This window comes from Mugil cephalus, chromosome 13, assembly GCF_022458985.1.
Source record: "Mugil cephalus isolate CIBA_MC_2020 chromosome 13, CIBA_Mcephalus_1.1, whole genome shotgun sequence".
Taxonomy (NCBI): Eukaryota; Metazoa; Chordata; class Actinopteri; order Mugiliformes; family Mugilidae; genus Mugil; species Mugil cephalus.
The window spans coordinates 18,989,464-19,011,042 of NC_061782.1; the positions used below are offsets into that span (position 1 = coordinate 18,989,464).

At 42.0% G+C, this 21,579-nt stretch overlaps 1 protein-coding gene across 1 annotated transcript in view; it reads left to right on the plus strand.

Annotated features, from left to right (window-relative positions):
* The window catches only part of arid5b (AT-rich interaction domain 5B), a 72,490-nt gene extending 53,358 nt beyond the window's left edge, over positions 1-19,132 (plus strand). The window contains exons 6-10 of the mRNA XM_047602224.1: positions 54-330; positions 5,427-5,479; positions 6,510-6,607; positions 14,501-14,711; positions 14,905-19,132. Of these exons, the coding sequence (XP_047458180.1) occupies positions 54-330; positions 5,427-5,479; positions 6,510-6,607; positions 14,501-14,711; positions 14,905-16,917 (2,652 nt within the window). The 3' untranslated portion in view covers positions 16,918-19,132. The remainder of the gene's footprint in view (positions 1-53; positions 331-5,426; positions 5,480-6,509; positions 6,608-14,500; positions 14,712-14,904) is intronic.
* Positions 19,133-21,579: the final 2,447 nt, after the last annotated feature.

Sequence of the window (21,579 nt, forward strand, 5' to 3'; positions counted from 1 at the left end):
GTTTAATTTTCCTCTGAACACATCCGCTGACCACGAACGCTGTCTCTTCACAGGTCAAACCCAACTGTAAAACGGTACCCAACGGGAAAATAAGCACGCCATCCAAACAGAGGGCCATCGGCCTCAGCAAGAAGTCCTCAGCTGAGGAGAAGGAGAGAGGAGGACGGGAGAGGGAAAAGGAGGAGAGGAGCGAGAGGGAAGAGACGAAAGAGGAGGAAACATCAGAGGAGAGCCGAGCGGAGGAGCAGGCTTTCTTAGTATCTCTCTACAAGTACATGAAAGACAGAGACACGCCCATAGAGAGGATCCCCTTCCTCGGCTTCAAACAGAGTGAGTAGCACAGCTAATTCTCTTACTCCCTCTCTGCCTGTGTTTAAACAAGGGAGTGCTTTACACTCGGTTGTAAAGTTTGAGCGGAGACATTTTATTTTGAATATTTAGGCTGTAACATTGCCGTCGGGGAAGGTTAACAAGTTGAGTAAAAGACACCTTTAGAAGCGAGCATAAAAGTACCAAACTCGCTCAGAATTTCCCTGCGAAATGGAGGAGGGGAAAAAAAAACTTAGTTTCAACCCTAAAATATTTGACTCTGGCAGAAAAGAAAAGAAACCGAAGTGTATTTTTCAAGATATCGGAGCGAAACTGCTCTTTCTAAGTCACATATACTGGTAAGGGAGAATGGGGAAAATCCCTGTTTATTTTCTTAATCAGCATCTGCGGCCTCATCTTATCTATACTGTGATCAAATGAGAAACAGGAAGCTGTTTTTCATCCACTGAAGGGCCGAGTTTTTCCTAACTGCCCAAAGTGTGACTGCTTTACGTTATGAAGTGGAGGTGGCTGCCAATTACTGCTGTTAGAATGTGAAAAAAAAACGCCATCTGTCATTGGTGATAGTAAACCTGAAAAAATAATTGTCTCTGTTGAGAAGGATCACATCTAGCAGTTCGCAAAAGACTCGGGAGGCTTCCTGTCAGAGCACATTTTGGATGGCTTTTATATGAAGAAAGAATATCTTCTCACACTTGTCAAAGGAGTTTCCTGTGAAGGCCAAGAACGTCCTCTAAGTGTGCTAAAAGAACATCACATGTATGGGAAACACGTCTGCCCCAGATGAAAGGTTTCTAATATAGGTCGGATGCTTAGCTTGCACTCGGCGTGCACGAGACAGTGAGAGGAGACACACACACGCACACATGCACACCTAAGCGTCATAAATGGCGTGTTCTGGTCTCTTGAAGCCGAAACAGTGTGTTTGTTTTACGTGTTTGATCTAAAGGCACAGGAGAACGGGTGCTCTCATCTCAAACTGCGGTTTTTCAGATTTGCTTCTTTCTCAGGCAAGGCAATCACATTTGCATTCATGTCAAAGGCACCGAGAAGGATTTAGCCACTCAGACGAGAACGTATACGACGACTCCGGCAAATTAACGAGAGGCAGGAGAGGCAGAGGGAGATGTCTATTGAATGTAACGGTGACAGTTTATGGCATAGTAAAACTCATTACCCTAAACTATTACATGAAGGTAAGCTGTGGTCGCCCCGACTCTGCCAACCTCACTGCGGTATTTTGACAGTCCTGTCATCTTGACTGCCGACATGTTGTTGCTTAAATAGGTCATTGTGGTTGCGGGAGATAGAGAGAGAGTCAGACAGACAGACAGGAGGGAGAATTGCATACCCAACACGCTTTACTTTTAGTTGGCATTTCTCGGTTTGAGCTCAGAATAAAGTCGAGGTCCGTGCGCCAAACTGTTTTACATACAGTACATGCTTTGAATCTCAAAACCAGACACATCATAAGCAAGGCCCTCATTAAATGGTGAAATCATGCTGTTTAAACTTCGTCCTTGGCAGCGAGCACACATCAGCACATGTAAAGAGGAGGGAGGCAAAAAAAGGAAAACACATCATAATTAATACAACAAACCCTTAGATGTAATCAGGCGCCGTTTTCATATTCTCCCCTTTAAACTTGCTACAAATGTATTAAAAGATCCAAGAACTCACTTTCCTGTAATGGAAATTGTGTTGTTTAAGTTGCATTGGAGGAATAATCTCTGTATGAAGTTTCTCTGGAGTTTAACAAAGCAACAGATGGTTGAGTGATTTACCAGATTTACCCATGCTTTGTTGGCTGATCCACTAAAATATCCATTTGGTTCCGCTACAAGAAAAGTCTGAGTCTGGACATGGACTGCCTCAGTGTATTCCACCTCATCTCTGAGCTGTGCGGTCTCACTTTACAGCCCAGCAGAGAGAAATGAACCTCCGAAATTTAGTCAATCTGCTTTTAACTCGAATAGCTCATACATATTTGAAACCCAGTAATATTAATATGGCTGGCTTAACATAGTGCCCAGTTGCCCACAGTGTAGTTATGTGTTACTCCAGGTTTTGTATGCGTTAAACATCTTATGGTAGAATAGCTGTCTTGACTTGCTAGCGTGAAAAACAAAAAAAAAATGTTAATTGCTAGTTTTGCTTTAGAATAAAACGTTTGAAACTGCAACTAATGATTAAGACGTTAAAGACGCCATGGTAAGCCCACTTACGGGTTCGTAATTTCATTTTTCAGGTCCGCTAAAGTAAGTTTATATGCTTTCATTTTCAAAAACACTGCTGCAGCTTCTCGTCTCAGTCTCGGTGTGAAATGCCCCGTTTTGGCTCCTGTGTCTTTAAGAGCTCTTTCCCTAAAGGCCCAGGTCAAATTGGTCAGCCCTAACCCTCGCTGTTCTTTTTGGGCAAGTGTGTGCTATGCATGCAAATCTAACCTCTAGGTATAAAGCTAACATATTACATTATGACATATATAGATAAGTACCAGAATAACATGTCAGACTACAAACAAGTCATTTTGTGCAGGCCAGGGGCGATGTGTTATGTAGGAGAGAGTAACTTCCTTTGGCATTGACATAAAAAGCTTTGTAACAGATCTTTATTATAGCCTGTTATTTTCAAGATGGATCCATATTAATCTTTTAAGGCTTGCTGTGGTTACAACCTGGGCATTAGTAACCACACACCTAGGGTTGTGATGTGGCTTCCAGTGCACTGGCCCCGGTTCCTCACAGCTTTTCCTGTCGAGTAGCTTCCCGCAAAAGAACAGGGAGAGAATTTATTTCAGTGTCTCTCTCCACAGACACGGTGTTGTCCCCCATAGCACTGCTATTTGTAGCATGCTCCTTAGCTTCGTTTCTGTGCATTTGACGTCACTGTTGTGTGTCACATTTGGAGTCATGCAAAAGGCATTATGATTTCTAATTTGAGTGGTCAGAGCTTCCTTTCTGAAACTGTTCTATGGAAATTCCAAATGTGGTTTGGATCCTGGCTGCAAAAATCTCATGTGTGCTTTTTCTGTCTAGACCAGAAATCTATCTGCATACAGTCTGGGTATAAAAATCAATTTTCACTATATGTACTATAAAAATGACTCAAACAATAAGACATAAACAGATTTTTTTTCCTTCCATCGACTTATTGTTTCGGTTCTTTCTCCTTTTTTTTTTTTATAAACGTCTATTATGTGAGATGGCTCCATTTAGCTGTCCTCGACTATTTAAAAGGCTGAATGCACACTGGCACTAGAACCACAGAAAATGACTAATAGCTGTGGGTGCAGTTTATTCATCTGAGTTGCTGTCCTTCTATTTTTATTACTTATTATTGACTATCTCTACAGCTGCCGCCATTTAAGTTGCATGTGTGCAGTATTGGCACGGACAGACATTAGAACTTGTAACTGTGGTTTGAGGAGAAATAAAATGGAGTAGTGCGTACACTGTATATTCTGAATGCCCTTGATGTGCGAGATTAAACTGTTAAGTACGTGCGTGTGTACGCGCGCATTTGTGTGTGTGACAATTTCCGACAAATGTGTGCTTCAGCGCTCGGGCATCAGCATGTGATTGCGAACATCAGTTCCAATTTGTCTCCTTCTTTCAGCCTTGTTGTCTAATTGCCATGCCATCGGTGTGTCATTGAGGCTGCATTGTGTTCCTGTTTTGTCATCCTTATCTCAGTGATAATTGCCCCTGCCAAATAGAGGGGAATTAAGAAAAGAAATTGCTAATGAAAAGACATGTTCTCTCGTTTCCTTTATGAGTTCTGTTCCCTCCCAGTCCCGTGTGCTATTGTGATAATTACAGTCGATGCATAACAGGCTAGTTAAATAGACCATCTTTCTGCTTCTATAGTCAGAAAGCACAATACGCCGGCGTGCTCAGTTCAAACAGGAAAACCTACCCAGCTCCCTTTGTTATTCCACCCGTGCATTGACAACGGTCGCAGAGAGGAGGGAAGGAAAAAATCAATGCTGTCAAATGCGGAGATAGGAAAATGTCATTTTGACAAATGCAAGGCTTTGTGTACGCACAGATTGAATTTTGATGGATTTCTCCCCAGGCGAGGCCTCCTTTTCTTATTTATAGGCCTTCATATAAAAAATGTTAAACAATGATGTTACAGAAAGCAAATACAAATGTCATTGGCACAAAAGTCCCCCAATGAACTCGTGCTTCTTTGTTTGCGGGAAATATTTTCTTTCAAAGAGAGGCAGCCATATGAAGCCTTTCTGAAAGCTTACATGGCTATTTTTAGGAAAATGTTACACAAGGCTTGTATTTTGATATGGCCTGTCATGGGGTATTTGCATGGGGAAATCAATGCAAATGAATTTGCATTAGTTCAAACAGAAGTTTGAGCATAATGCCAAGCGTTTGATGCTTATAATGGTTTTCATTCATACCTGCAGGCAGCAGCTGAAGGTTAACTAATCTCTTTGTCAGGATGTGGCATATGCTGTATTTTACAAATACTCCGTACTTATTTGCATCCTGTCTGTTGAGGTGTAGCATTGTTTTGAATGAAAATTATAAAATTCACTTTACATTTTACCAGTCCGCGTATATGTAATTACTATCTTCTGTCCGTTTCTCTGCTTTGCTTTTGCGGTACATTAAATCATTCATATATGCGCTATTTGGTTCGACGCTAAACCGCATTTCTTTTTATTAATGCATTCCATGTACAGTGATAATAAAATTATAATACATTTAGATTTCACAAACAAAAGGCATCATACATCTTATATGATGCAATGTTTTGTAAGATTAACTCTTTTTTTTTTTTTCCATTTTCATTAAACGGTCCCATAATGTTATATATAACAAAGCAGTTCCCTGAAAGGTGCTATTCTATTTACTAACTCCTTTTACTTTTCATATAAAAGCATATGTATTACTTAAGTTACTTTATATGTGATGATGTATTTTCACATTTTGGTATTGTTGCTGCTGCTTCTTGGCTAAGAAGGCCCTAAATATTCAAGTCTCTCTGGTGTAATGACTGTACATGACGTCATGTGTTTCAGTTCAGGTCCTTTCCCAGAGTTCCTAACTGCCTTGTTTGTCCTCTGCCTCCCACAGTCAACCTTTGGACTATGTTTCAAGCTGCTCAGAAACTTGGAGGATATGAGCTGGTAAGTACTCACACATGTGGCAGCATATTCTTTCCTCGAGGTCCCTCCCTTCTTTCATCGCCTTCTTTCCCTCCTTGTGATATCCGCCTTGTCCTGTTTTATCTCCCCCTCCAACAATGTCTTCCTACCTGTCTCTCTCCCCCCTCTCTCTCTCTTTCCCCTCCCCATTCTCTTTCTCTCTCCTGCCCTCCTTTTGCCCCTTGAGGTCAGCCCCTATTTTCCCAAGAAGAAAGTCGTGCTCAGAGCTACTTTTAGCAGAAACGATGCTGTTGTTTCAAAAACCCCCTTTGGAGTGGAAAACACATGTTCCTCTGTTCTGCGCTGGTCAGAAGGAAATTGGATAAATCGCTCATTTTTTCCCATGTTGGAGACCAATGCATATGAGTGTGCACATGTACAGTACTGTGCACAATGAGTCAGAATTAAGGGTGTATGAGCCATTTAACTTGGCAGCCTCACCTGCCGTTTATTCACTCGCTATTCCTGTGCGAAGTGTTTCCAAAGTGAAGTCAATGTCTGATGTTAAGTGTATTGCTCATGCCCGTTTCTTCATCATCCTGCTTTATAATGCCATCCAAACAGACAGCCAGACCAGACCGTAAACAGGATCCAGCTCATATAATTTGGTGCTTATATCCCTTTAAAGCCCTCATATCTGCAGCTGATTATCTCACTTTTCATGTTGAGGCTTTGTTAGCTTTGTGGCAGTCGGGGGTTTTGTGTTTTGTGTTGTAGCTCGTCCGTTATTCCCATCTGTTATGGGATAAGGGGTTGTAGCAGGAACAACTGACTGCATGATGTTAACAGAGCTTATTATGTTAGAGAATTGAGTGTTGAGCATTCAATAACTGGAACATCATGACTCAGTAACTCCCTGAGACCTTGAAATGATGTCAACCACTTGAGTTTTTTTTTTTTTTTTTTTGGTCATCTTTCTTCAATTGTCCTTTTTTCCTTCATTTACGTTAGTGCCTCTAGGTCTCCTTCTTCCTTTATTCCGTCTCATCCCTCTGGTTTCTCACCCCTCCAGATCACAGTGCGCAGACAGTGGAAGCACGTATATGATGAATTGGGCGGCAACCCCAGCAGCACAAGCGCCGCCACGTGTACGCGGAGACACTACGAGAGGTGAGTTATCGCTTTTGCCGCGTCTATACGGCACGTTGTTGTTGTGCGCACACACACATGGAACAGTTTGCGTCGCCTGAAGTGAGTAAACCCCTCCGCAGCTGCATCCAATATGATTTCACAATGGTTTATTCATAACATCAGGACACTACAAGACAAATATTGATCTTATTCAAGAGATGCGCTTACACATACATGAAGAGCCGCGCTTGCCCACGGGGGGATAGTCTGTGAATCATTCCTCCCCGTCTCTCGCTGTTATGGCATTGTTTATCAAATATATAAATGAATATATTAAAAAAAAAAAATACTTTCGTCATGGATCTAAATTGATTCAAGATGAGATTCAGTTATTTTCTAAGGATTAATTGATTAGTCTTGTGGCACTATGGAAACAATTACGTTGTAATCTCCGCCCATTCTGTGCTACACGCGAACCAAAGAGGATTAAAAAGCTGCAAATAACAGCAGCGTTTTGAATTATTAACTGACCTACATGACTACACGTGTGTACATTAACTACGCTTTCCGCTATATGTGCATCGCAAGCGCACAAATCCGCGAGATGAAATGAAAACGCCCGTTTAATGTATTCATCTAATCATTCAGTCAGATACTGCAGCATTTTGAACCTCCACATTATAATCACTCAGATGGTATTAGCAAACCAAAGCAAGCATATGGATGTGATCCTGAGGGAGCCGTGAGGATATTATGCAGGGCTGCTTGCGCAAATTCTCGCACACAAACACAAACACACACACACACAAACACACGCGTACACGCCCACTTTCCCAAGGTTAAACAAATGCCAAATCCGATCTTCCCAGCAAGAGATAACCAGCCGCTCATGAAGCAGGTCATTCCTCCAGGCCCGCGACCCTTCCCTCCGCTTTCCTCCGGCTGCTGCAGTCTCATGCATCAGCGCAGCCCGGGCACACAAACACACCTGTCAGTAATGCAGCCGTGTGCCAGGAGTGCCGTACGAGGGAGCCAGGCGGCTTCATAAGCTTCATATTGTGTCAAGATTGCACGCTGTAAGCGAATTCGAGAGCGCAGCCAGTGGCGGGCCGAGCCTCTTTTCCAGGAAATTTGTGAAACCATAGGTGTGAGAGTTCATTGTTCGGCGTGTTGCGTTCGCAGACAGCCTGACAAACGTTCGGCCGTGGGTGCATTTAGCATTTGTGCTGCAGTTGTTTCTCACCGCCTCGAACGGGATGTGTTTTAAAGGAGGAGCCACTACACGGTGGAGGTTCACGTGGACTATTTGTGTAAATACCTGACTTCACAGGCCGCGCTGGGGAAAAAAAAAAAAAAGTTATTATATCGCAAGAGTCGGAATGTGTCTTTCATCCTTGTGCTGTTGTGGAGAGTCTGGAAATGACTTTAAAGCCAGATGTGAAAAGCTGTAGCGTTCATTAGTCTGTAAGTAGTGAATAGGGTCGTAGGGAGGCGGGAGGAGCGGGGCGAATTCACGTGGGAAGCGCTGAGGTGTGACTGCTGCTGCGCTGGCCTTTCCCTCTCCAGCCACCGAGAAGCAGCTGAGAGAAAATAATGCTGAATCAATACAAAGCAATAATATCCACACACTGCAGTGAATATCTGGCTGACAGAGAGAAGGTGTGAGAGGGAGGGAGGGGGGGTGATGGGGCATGTGTGTGTGAGTGAGCGAGTTGGAGAGAGAGATCAGCTGAAGCTGAGCAACTTTCCATTCAGGGGAATCATTTTAGCTGAGCCTTGGTGTTTGGGCTGCTCCGAGGGCAATTAGCTTCATTGTATTAACTCAGCAAACACGGCCATTCTCTCTGCATGATGAATGAGGCTGTTTGTGGGCTCGCTGAAGTGTGTGTTTGTTCCCCAGAGGCGTCTTTGTTTCCACCTTTAATCATTAGTCAATGTGCTACAGAAATATAATTCACGGGGAAGAATGTACAGTGTACAAACTGAAACAACACCTTTGTTTTCCTCCTCTCTCAGAACGATCACTTCGAATTTGTCTCGGCAGGCCGAAGTGGAGTAGAGCAGGAAATAAAAAAATCTTCAGCTAGCTGGGGGAAAAAAGAAAAAAAAAAATTCAGGACATAATTGCTTTCAATTAAGTGGATATTCTTGGCTGTCTTTGTGTTATTTGGGTTAAAGACTGTGAATATCCACAAGCATTCAGCTCTCCTTTTAAATTATACACATTATCCCTTTACAGCCCTAATGGTAAAATCATATGAAATGGTTTCCTAGGAGATGTTATTGTGAAAGATGGAGCCAGGGGCATAATCACTATATTTATGCTGTCCAGGAGCAGGCAGTAATCACTGGCAGAAATGGAGTTACATAGCTGGAATTGAACAGGAGATAACCTCAGCTAATTGTCATTTTCAAAGTTACCGTTGTTTAGTCGTAGAGCGCCGTTCATTAGTGCGCAGGGAGGGAAAAAAAAAAAAAAAAAAAAAATCAATGTAGAAATGTCCAAGCCAAGGTCTGCCGCTGCAGCTACGGGGAAGCTTTAATGATATTTATTTAAACCGTTTCCCGAGATTAGCTGTCAGGGCCCAGCGCTCTGAATTAAAAATGAGGTCATGAAAAAGATGGCATCAATAACCTTGAAATAGACTGCCTTTTGCTTCTGTGCTGTGCCATTTTCTCTGTGCTCTCCCCTCTCTCCCTCACTCCCTGCCTTGCACTTCATGCTGTTTCTTTCATTATACAGGTCAGCGCCTTTTAACAGCTCCTACATATTTAATCTTCCTGGTTTCCTACGTGATCTCTTGTTACAGAAACATCACATTCCACTATCTCTGCTCATTTCTGCCTGTTACAGATTTTTAATACCTCACCATGCCTTGGCACTCTAATGTAATTGCACAACGGGGTTGGTATTGGGACGGGAGGGGGGTTTTGGAGGGGGGTATCCATGGCAACAGAGAAGCAATTTAGAATAATTTGCTATTTAAAAACTCTGAGGTTTTGGGCAACAGCGGAGAGAGCGCAGATGAATGGCTTTGGATTAAATCATTTCATCTTAAAACTGTTAGATGTTTGCCAGATGTAGTGTCCACAAAGTCTGAGGCCTGTGAAATATTCTCTGGCTCAGATGATGCAGATATGCGTTTCTTTTAAGACAGACGCACGCCTGTTCCAATTTTAGTCGACTAGATGTTTTATTGATTCAGCCTTTATTCAGTCCTCCTGGTATTGATGTTCCTCCGCATTCACTGAAGCCTCTCTCCAGATATAAAAATGCATTATTAGGAAACCTTGAGTCTTTACACTGAGAGTTTAAATGGATAGTGTTAAAATTTGGGGAGTAGAAAAAAAAAAGGGCAGGAGATAGTTTTATTCTCTCCCAGTGCTCGGTGGCATCTCTGCATTGTCCTTGCTGCGTTGCAGATAAATCACATGTGACATATTTTACTTTAGCGTGCCTTTTGTTATGCATAGATTTCACTTGCTCTGGTCTCGCGTTCTAAATCAGAGATATCAGTAGATTGCAGTAAAAGGTGCTGTGGAGTATTGCCTTCATACCCTCTTTTGGGGTGGGGTGGGGGGGTGAGGAGAGAGAAAGAGACAGCAACAGATTTTAATAAACAAGCTAAAATGATTCAATATTAAGAAATAAAGGAGCAGAGAGAGGAGGGAGAGAGAGTGGGGAAGTCGCAATACGAGAACATTGTATTGTCTGTCAGCATTCCTTAACACTATAAACAGTGTCTCAACACGTTGTCCATATCAAAAGCGTGGCCAAATCCTTTGTATACCCATGACTCTTCCACTGAATCTGGACTTCAGCTACAGTGGGAAAGCAGCCAAGGCGCAGCATGTTCTTTACACTGAAATAGCAGGCAGCTATTTTAACCTCTGAGTGCTCGGAGACTAATGCATCATTGAGCATTCAGTGACAAAGAAAAAAAAAAAAGCCTCTTTATTTGCAGTAACAAATCACGATATAGGCTGATTTCTTTATGTGCGGAATTTAATCAAAAGGTCCGAGGTTTCCTTTCCCCTGGTGGCAAAGAGAAATCACAAATTATGGCACTGATGTGTGACAGGCAATCGACTGTATGAGAATCTATTCAAGTCCGCTGAGATTAATAACTAGTTCAGTGTAGCAAATTAAATTAATGACATTCGCACTGAAGATTTCAGTCCAGGGCAGAAAAAGGGGAGCATATTCTGTATATTACGGGGTATTAATAGTTGAGTGACTTAAAGACTTGAGTGATCCTTAATGCAGAGTGATACACATTTATATTACACAGTTAGCGCTCTTGGCTCACACCTGCTTTGGTGAACATTTACTGCAAAGCTGCAGCGGCTAATGAGAGCAAACCCCGGGGGAACAGTAGAGGTCATTTTAAATCTGGTATTTTCAGACTTGACAAAGGACTTAAGTTTTTCATACATTCCTGCGCTGCCCTCCTGTTTTAACTGCATGAATGAGGGTCACCTCAAGTGGTTTGGCTTTGAGACAAAAGAGGGGCTTTGAGGCATGAATCCAAAGCAGAGGGACAGCCTACAATGTTTATCCTTCTGCTCACATCTTGTCTTCATCTTTCCTCTGAAGCAGTTATTGTTTCCTCATCCCTGTGATAATCATTAAACATAGATGTGATTTTTATCCTTTTTTTTTTAAGTTTATTCTCTTTTCCTAGTGAGCTTGTAAAAGTAAGTCATTTTTTTTTCTCCCCTCTAAATCTTTCTACATCCCCGGGGGCTTGTGCACCAACTCTTTAAATAGTTTCTGTCTTTTTTTACGCATGAAGCAGCGCTTGTGATCTTAACACAACACCAGCTAAAATTAATTTCAGCACGGATGGGAGGGAAATTGTTGAAATGGAACAGCCTGCGGGCTTTTTCCACTTATTTGGTGACTTAGGCATTTCTTGGATTTGAGCACGCTGCCTGTTCCTGTAACACAAAACTCAGATGAGAGCAGCACATTGCTGGTAAAGTCACCTTGTTTTTGCCAAGTTGTCTTTTCTTTAGGGGGGAAGTGCTTTGTGGGTAATCCATTATTTCTAAGGCAGATCTGCTTAGCTGACCATTGTGCTTTGATGAATTACACAGTTATTGATCTTCCCGATTCCAAGATCACTCAGATACATAGCATTATGTATAAGATAAAGTAAAAAGAATATATGTATGTAAAGAATATATATATTATATATGTATATATATTCTAGTTTTACTTTATTATACAAAAGAGCTTCTTTTCCTGACTATGTTTAACCTCAGAAGTGTATATTTTAGCTGTTATCAACATGGAAAACAGCTGCTTAAACAAAAGCCAGGTGATAAATTGACATGAGAGGAAGTTAAGTATTTATTGACCTCATAAAAATGTTGCTTCTTCTGCCTTGATGAAATTATTTTACTGGGATCTGTCAGTGCAGCGTACGCCCCCAAGTGGCTCATATCCTTGACTGCACCTGGCTTCCTTTCAACTAATGCAGTGGCTGCCAAGCTCAACCCTTCCCCTGCCTTGCAGGAAATTGCTACTTACAGTATAGTGGTATTGTATTAAGAGTGCTTATTATATCATCATGAGTAAGTTATATGTCCGCTGCTTGGAATTACACCAATTTTTCACACTTGAGTGATTGATTTTATTTTACTTTGATAGAATCAAAATGGAAAAACAAAAAAAAAGAATGAGATTTATGAAGTTTGACCATTTGTGCCTTGATAAGCAACAAATTTCTAAAAGACAGATGGCTGGAATTAATCATATAATTTAGTATGATACGATTTTTTAGTAAGACATCTTTATTTTTGTTGCGTGTAATGAGGCAAATAATTCTGACAATGAAGGGCACTTTCTGAGACGGATTTTTGCTTTGCTTGCCAACATAACTTCTTTCCATTTGAAACTATTTAAGGCTCCAGTAATTTCCCGGGCTCAGCTCTTACATTATCCGGACCAGCGACGCGCCCCCCCGCCCCACCACCACCACCCACCCACCCCCGTCCCTTATTGACATTCCATAAAGTTGACCCAGGCCAAGGCAGCCATCTCTTTCCCACAGATCATGCTGATAGTCAACAGAGCGCCCTCTTATAAGCAGTGTATATGCCACTTTTGTAGCCCTTTGATCACTAATTATAAACTGGACATGTGCATGTTCAATACCCATGTATGAGCCTTATAATTTTACTATATTGCATACATGCAATATATATATATATGTGTGTGTGTGTGTGTGTATGTATATATATATATATATATGTACAATATATATCTTTTCTAATGGCTAATTATAGAAAGTCTGGAAAGCACGTCCTTATTTCTATGAAATGCCACTGCTACTATAAAGTTTAAAAGACTCCATGTTTTTATCCGTTTTCTAGGAATATTCATTCATTATTTTTGCTCCTCATTAACATATCATTATCCTTTCTTTCACTCCCTCTCTTCCTCTGTTTCTTATTCCTTTTGCCCTCCTTTCCCTCCCCTTTTCTCTTTCACAACCTCTTTGCTCTCCATCTCTCCAATAAGTCACATTTAATAGTACATTTCCTTTCTTGGCCTGGGGCCTGGTGCCAGACCAGCTGTATGAAATGTAGTTTCACCGCTTTCCCTGCCAGCACTTTTGTTCAGAGGAAAAATAACAAAAAATCCCACAGAGCCTCTTGAACTCTCTGAGGCTTTTTTCTTCCTTTTGAAGAGGAGGCGAAACAGCTCTTGATTCATTGTTTGTTTTACCGCCATGTCCCTTAAAAGGAATAGTGCAACCGTCTCTTGTCGTTACACGAGGAGACCTTATTTTTTTTCTCATGACTGAGAAAGTCATGTTTCTGTCTGGCTTTCATGGATTGTTATTGTAAAAAAAACTGACAGAGGAGCTGGAGAGATTTTCAGAGGAGCTTATTGAAGTTTGGAGCGTTGTAGTTTTTCAGTTGTCTTGGTTTCCTCTTCTACTGCGTTTCTTATTTCTGGTCTACTGCCAATTTCCATTTTCTTTTCTGAGCAATAAAAGTCTAAAAGTTTCCCTCACTGGTTTCTTCATGTCATTATTTTACACATGGGTATTGTTATGTTATCCAGATCTTAATGTTCCCATTAGTTATGACATCAGATATGGAAAATTGACTTGGGATTTATTCAGAAGAGAAATAACAGAAGTCAAAAATAGTTTAATGTTTATTCTACTGGATGTTCCTTGTCACTTGGATTGTATGGATTTAATTACACTGGAGCATTTGCAGCCATCCTGCATTTAATCACACATGTTAAATACTGGAGCATGTTACCAGCTGGAATATTTTATTATTGTGAGCACTTTAACGGCCTCTGCCATTAATCATATTACTATATTAAATTAGATATCATATGCTGAGAACTTCTTTTCAACAATCTGATTTCTGTTCCTCCAGATATATTCTTCCATTAACTTCCCACACCCACACACTCAGACTCCTCATGTCAAGGTTAAAGTAATACCAAATGTGATCTGTCTCAGCAGGAGATAACTGGTTATTCACATTCTCACACACAAATACGTTCTGGCACCCATCGCAGTCTGGATTTCCCCTAACCTAGTTTAATTACAATGGGATTGTTAATGCTTGCCAGGTATTAAAACAAGGAGGTTTTAAAGCAAGGAATTTGATACACTGTGTGCTCGCTGTGGAGCTGCTGCTCACTCTGGTTTTGGTATTACTGTCATTTTAGTGGTTTATTGTATTTTATGCTAAAAAAGAAAGGTGGTTTGTTTAACAAATGTTTTTCTTACCCCACGTTAAGCTATTTAAATGTATAATTCTGTGGGACTTTTCCTCAATCTAAAGTTTGGTTTGGTTAAAGGAAAGATTTTGTGTGTGATGATGGAAAAGAAAAAGTATTTACTTTACATTGTTTTGAAAATGATTTAACGTGGTCATACCTGCATTCTTCCTCAGACTCCTCCTACCATACGAGAGGCACATTAAAGGCGAGCAGGACAAACCCCTCCCCTTGACCAAACCCAAGAAGCAGGAGGGTTGCCAGGAAAAGGCCTTGGGGCCCAAAGCCAAAGGACTAGGGGCCAAGAAATGTAAAGTCCCCAACAATCCCAAGCCAGGGAGCAAAAAGGACAGAGGGGAGACGGTAAAAGGGCAAGAACAATCACAGGTCAGTCACGAAACTCTCCCAACTGCTGCCTCATCAAGATCCCTTCTCTCTCTAAATTCAGTTTCATTTTATGTGCTTTCTCATCAATGCTTCACCCTCTCTTGAATTCATGTTGTCTTTGAAAATGGCCAAATAATAATAAAATACAGCTTCCACTTTGAGATACAACTGTAACGGCTGTTTTTTTTTGCAGGACAAGGGGAAAGAAGAGAATCACGAGCTGCCCACAGCTGTAAAACAGGACGTATCTCTGCAAGATGAACCAATTGTAATAGAGGAGGAAGAGTTACATCTTACCCTGAAGAAAGAGGAGTCCTTGGCAGTGGAGCAGCCACCTTCACTCTGCCCCAAAGAGCCAGACTGCAGAGCCCCACATGCTGGTCTATCTCTTCACACAGGGCCTGTTCCCCAGCCTGAGTGGAGACAAATCACTGAGGCCCTTCAAGCAAAACTCACCTGTGAACAGCAAACTGATGGTCATTTCATTCCTAAAAATCCTTATCTGCCTCATCGTTGGGATCAGAGTAAACCTGCTGGACATGTTGCCCTCCCCGAGCCCTTCTCCAGGGTCAAAGACTCCTTAGACATGCATGGCGGTAGAGTGGGGAAGGTGTTACCCATGTGTAAGCAGGCGGACAGACAGTGTATAGACTTGAGCACAGATTCCTTCCCAGAGAAAGAAGACTATGGTGTTGTTAAGAAGGATTCTTCCCAGGGCCCCGGACAGACGACTGCCTACTGCAAGGCCACCAAGGGGGTCATGTCTCCGTTGGCCAAAAAGAAGCTACTCTCCCAAGTGTGCGAGTCCAATCCTTATTCCTATACTCCTCTTTCTCTTCAACCTCCACCTCTCACAGCTGCATCCTCTCTCCCCGTCATATCAGCGGCTGAAAGGGAGAAAGAGAAGAGAAAGAGCGAGGAGGACGTGGCGGGGCAGAGGCATGGGTGTGAATCAGACGGCATCCCGGAGGTAGCGCCCATCTTTAGGCCGTCAGTCATCCAGCATGCCCAGAGCAGTAAGCCTCACCAACAAGCTACCAGTGGCCTATCGGAGAGGAGCACTGCTGGGGATCTTTCTGAGACGTACAGCTGCCGGACGAGCCACCTTCAGCCTCAAGTCAGTGCACCATGGCAGCCGTATCTCCCCCGGACCCATACCCAGGATGGTGTGGAAAACAACGGGGAGAAGCTACTCCAGGGCCCAGCTGCTCAGTCCCGGAGCTACGCAAGTGACTGCTACTCCTCCCCTCACCTCCACAGTCTGTACAGGCAAACTGAGAACTGCCTGAGCCAAGAGAAGATGGTCGGCTTTGCCAGTGGAGAGCGCAGAGAGCATTACACAAGGGACCGTGAAAGCAGCCAGGTCTGGAGCAGCCTGGAGCAAGAGGGCTTGGCCTACAGATCTCACTACAGTGACAGGACTCAAACACACAGAGAGAGCAGGGAGACCGAAGATGAGCCCAGGGACTTCACAATTTCTAAACCTCTCTCTCAGAGGGTTTCGTCCTTTTCAAAGCCTGCTTTCTGCAGTCTCCCCTATTCCATCTTGCATCAGGGTCTGGACTCTCATCCCAAAGCCTGCAGAGTTCCTCCTATGACAATCTCTCCCCCCAAACAGAGCCCAGCAGAGTCATCGCAGCAGTTTCCCAGCCCCAAAGCTTCGGGCGAATCGTCCCTCACCAGTCCCATTAGACCCAGTAAGCGAAGCCTAGTTGAACCAGATAGTGAAGAAGTCCCAGAGAGGAAAGTACGTGTGGTGACTCCAATCCACCCTGCCGGCACTATGAGACGCAGCGACCCAGAAGAGTTGAAACCAGCTGAGCCGGCCCATGCTGTTCACCTCAACAACCACCTCCCCGAGGGCCACCCTACAACTACCTACCCTCTACCCCATGCTGCACATCTCTACGCTAGCTTATACCCGCCTGGCAGCCTGGTCTCACCCGGAACCCAGGACGGACTCCAGCAGCACCCAGGTCTCCAGTACCTTAAAAGCCAGTCAGCAGTGTCTCCTCTCGTGCCCCCATTAGCCTTCCACTCCATGATGCTCCACAGGCAGCTGCTGGCCTCCAGCCCCAGCCCACACCCCTTCTACCGGCACCCAGGTGGAGCAGCACTGTACGGGGACCTGTTGCACCATCTATACCCTCTCTCAACCCTCCCGCCACCTCAGCTGTCCTCGGTACACCCCAGCACTAGACTGTGAGGGAGGGAAGACAGTTTTCTCTCTCCTCCTTCATCCTCAGAAACTGTTTCAGCTTCTCTTTGTCTTTCTGTCTCTCTTGCTCGGGGATTGCGGCTCAGTCCAAACAAAACACTGATTATGTAACTTTGGCTGATAATAGACTGATTATGCATCAGTCAGGCAGACTGAAAATTCCATTTCCTTTTTTTTTTTTTATTTGTGTATGCCTTTGTTTATATACTTTGCACTGTTCTTTATTTGTATCACCACTTACTGTATCTTTTTTGTTGTCGTTGTTGTATCCTTATTTGCACAATGCTCGTGTGTATGTACTCACAAATCAGTTTGCCTCAGTAAACATGAGTCAGGTTGTTGCTCTGGATGTGTGAAAAGTGGAGGGCAACAGAGAAAAGCCATTTGTTTACTGCATCTGAGGGCTAAACTTTGTTGCTTAAAAACACTACAAGTAACATGACAATGTAAATGAAATTCTTTATATAACTAGAGGTGCGTTCACGATCGCAAACGATGTTCAACAGCTTTTTAGTGCATTATTACTCTTTAGGCAGCCAGTGGTGTTGTATCTGTTTACATGTCTCCACGCTGAACTCTGTTGCCTGTTTTTGCCACAGTAAATCCACCTGGATTCCTCGGAACATTAACACTCACCGCGGTGCTGCGTAACATGAATAGCTTCATCATAACATCACATTCAGAGGTGCTGTGTATGACAGATGTACTGTAGACTTACGTTTAACTCGGTTCAGGTTTTTATTCATTATGTATTTCAGCTCATATTCAAGATCTGTTGACAAATCACAAATGTTTTTTTTTTTTTTTTGTTAAGCGTTAATGAAAAGACATTTTAATTTTTACTTTCTAAGCAGAATTTGACCCAAGAACCCTTTTGTGATGAATAGACTGTAGCGGCTTGTTGTTGTCTGTAGGACCAGCATAATGAAGCAGCCGTCTGCTGTGGAATGCTCACCACACAAAAAAAAATCAGCATTTCATCTTTTTGTTCGTGACTTGAAAAGCTCTTTTTTTCTTTTTTTTTTGTTCAACGGACTCTTTTATTCAACACGCTGAAAAGACTCACTGTATGATTTGATAGGAATGTTGTCACTTAGGATATTACTGCTTTGCAAATATCTGTGCCTTTTCGCAGTCTTGGATTAGAGCTAGCACTACAGTTGTTAAGGTTTATCTTCTGTCGCGGGGTAGGAATGTCAATATTACTGTCACTCACACAAAAACGATACGGCACACTTGGCCATCAGACACCAGGCTTAATGGGTAAGGCACAAAATTCAGTGTTTTTAGAATCTGAAACGGTTCTGCTTCACGACTAATTGGTAGTGATTGTGCTTAAATGCATCCATTCACCTATCTTAACCATGTCAGGCACTTTGATAAAACAGAAACCGGCAAGATTTACTGTTAGTTGACATAAATCTGAAGTCTGTCACCTGCAGGGCATGTGTGCTATTCGTGTTATCTAGCAGTGATGAAAAGGTACCAGACTCCATAAAGTATGCCTACCATGCTCCTTAGCCTGAGGTGCAAAGACAACACCTGTGCTGGCTTTTTACAACCACTATAATTGCAATCCAGGATAGTCGAAATACACAGTAAACACGTCTGGTGTTTCAAAAGAAGAAGAAGAAAAAAAACCTGTAAAGTTTAACTGAATACTTAGATAAAGACATTCATTTCTGATTAAGTACTGTACATTGCTGTGTGTAGGTAAAACTGGCATTAGTGCTGGCTCCTGTACAGAACATTCATACGGGATCAATTCATGGCAACCTCTATCTGTCCCTTTTTCTCTCTCTCTCTCTCGTCTTATTTTCTGTGTAAATAGCACTGTAGATAGTACTGTGTGGCTGTTATCATATAAACTGTTATAACCTGTAAATAGTATAAGAAAAAAACAGTATAAAAGTTGGTTACACAATCTAGCCGTGTCATTGTTTGCTCTGTTTCAAGGTCACCATGATCACGTGAGTTTCAAACACTACAGTTTAACGATTAGGATAATCTCTTTGTTTGTTGTCGTTTCACCTTTTTTTTTTCTTTCCTCCATGTCATTTCCATTAATGTGCATCCTGAAAGTGTTTTTGATAAAGCAGCCATCTGTTTACCAATCACCCAGTTGGCGAGCAAGACAAAAAAATAAAAGACATTTTGTATGATATGACCTCCTGTATATTTAATTAAAATATTTTACTATCTACACGTGTTTCTTCACTTGTGTTCTGAACGGCGGATAAATGGAAACGAATATTTTAACCAGCGTGCAAATGTCAATGTAATGTTTCCTTTTTTTTCAAAATGCAGTGTGAATGGGGTTTTATTATTGTAATGCCATTATCTGGCTATGAGATTCCATCTGCCTTCATCTTCACAACAGGCTACTTCTGGGCTGGAAGCCAGAGAAGCCTCTCCAGTGTTTGCTGCAGTAGAGAAATGTGCCAGAGCATGCATCTCTATGGGATGTGTGCTGGGCTGCAATAAAAGCCATGCTTTGACTTTTATTGCCACCCCCTGGTAAACCTTTAACATGAAAAATATTCAGTAATACTTCCTAGCTCAGCAAAAAACATAAAGCAACCTCTACGGGGTGGAATGTAGGCCGTTTTATTGCAGATCAGCAATAATAAAAAACACAGTTAACTTCCAAGACAACAGAGAGTGAGGAGAGAATTGCACCTTGAGAAACAAAAATTACTATATTTTTTATACATTGCATTACACACATACTTTACTAGGACAAGATTAATGGATTTCTACTGACCATATGCATAAACACAGTGCCACTTAAGGACTAAATAATTAATATGCCTTAAGTAACATTGAGATGATATGACAGGGAAAGAGTTACAGCACATTTTAATTAAAAACAATGCACACTCCTGCTCCTGTTATTGCTGTTGTGTAATTGAGAAATTAAAAGAATTTTTTTAAAAAAAACACTTGGCATGAATATATATTTGGCGCTGTGATAATGAGATGCTTGCCACAGTGCTCGGAGGCTACATTTATTTCCTGTATGCTTGTATTAAAATTTATATCACCAAGGCAACACAGTTATCTGACGAAATTAAAACACAAACGCACGCTTTCACAGTATCTGTTATTTCTAGTCTGCCTAGTCTTCACTGAAAATGGCAAAAGGTATTGATGGAGGATGCAGGAAGTCTATTATAATCGTATTCATACAGCTTAGTACCTAAACACATCATCATCATCAATAAGAGCTAATGCCATGAGGTTTTAGTCTCGACCTTCCTTTGTATTTCCAGGTATATACAGTATAGGATCAAAGTGACTAATGCATCAGTAATGCACACCAAGCACAAGACACACTGCTAATATAGAGCTGCATCCCCTTTTTGTCTAATCCATTCTCTCCCTTTTTGTCTTTTAGAGCTTAAACTAAATCCTCCTGTAATCCACCTCCCCACAAATCTACATCTCCCTCTCTAAATTAAACACGATTCAGGGGGTAAAGAGAAAATTTGGAGACTGTGGCTTTCGCCTTTCTCCTTCATCCGGGAAGGCAATTTCAGAGAAAGTAGCTAAACCTAATATTTTGTAGACTACGTGTAATTGCGAAGGTAATTCTTCAACACAATGTTGTTAAGTGGCTGAAATATTTAGCGTCTGGCAGCACTGGATATGTTCAAGACACACACACAAGGGCATTCATTATTTTAGCCACTCAAAAAGACCATTCATTCAATTATATTTGCAGCATTTATTGGCTGCAGTGTTAAATTATGTCAGACATAGTGTGTAGCCACTGAAAACCAAGGTCACTCCATTATTAAGGCCTCTGGGGACTGGAGAAGTCACATTAGTGCTTGCAAGTGCTCCAAAAATCTTGTCTTTAAAATCAGCTTTAGTGGTCATAAAGTCGTCACAGTAAGAAGAGTAAGTCAATAGTTCCAAAAGGAATGACTTGTGCGCAGTTGGCCGATGGATCAATTCCAATTTGAGTGCTTTCGCAAAGGCTCTTTCTTCATTCCATGTTCCAGTGGCAGAGAAAGAAGCCTTTTCATTTTAGTGGGATTGATGACGGTGCTGCCCAAGCCAGTACACAGCTTTCCATTTCGTCTGTGGGTTGGCTGCACATGAAAAGTTTTATAAATGGAAAGTGAGGCGTATCAGTAAAGTATTGATACTGTGATATGAGACGTCTACTTGTCGTGATGGAAGGAAGGATCTGCTGTTAAGACCATCCTTTAGGTCCAAATAATATGTGGACATGTTGGGAAATGTGGTTGTCAAAATGTATGTGTTTGCAGGGGGGGGGGGGGGTTCCAACTAAGAACATAACTTTGCTTTTACACTTTAGTTTTTGAACTGAAATGGTTAAAAATATAACATGTTAATGAGTTTTAGATGTTAAGGTAGGTGTAGTTTGTTATTTTTGGACAGAATCTGACCAGCCATTTTCCCTCTTTCTAAATTTTAACCTAATCCGACTGGGTTATGGCTCCACATTAACAGATTATAAATACATATATACACCAATCAGGCAATAACATTGTGACTACCTTAATAATATTGTGTAGGTCTCCCTTGTGCCTCCAAAGCACCTGTGACTCATCAGAGAATGGACATGGAGGGTGTCCTGTGGTGTCTGACAACAGGATGTTGTCAGTGGGGGCCTTTGGG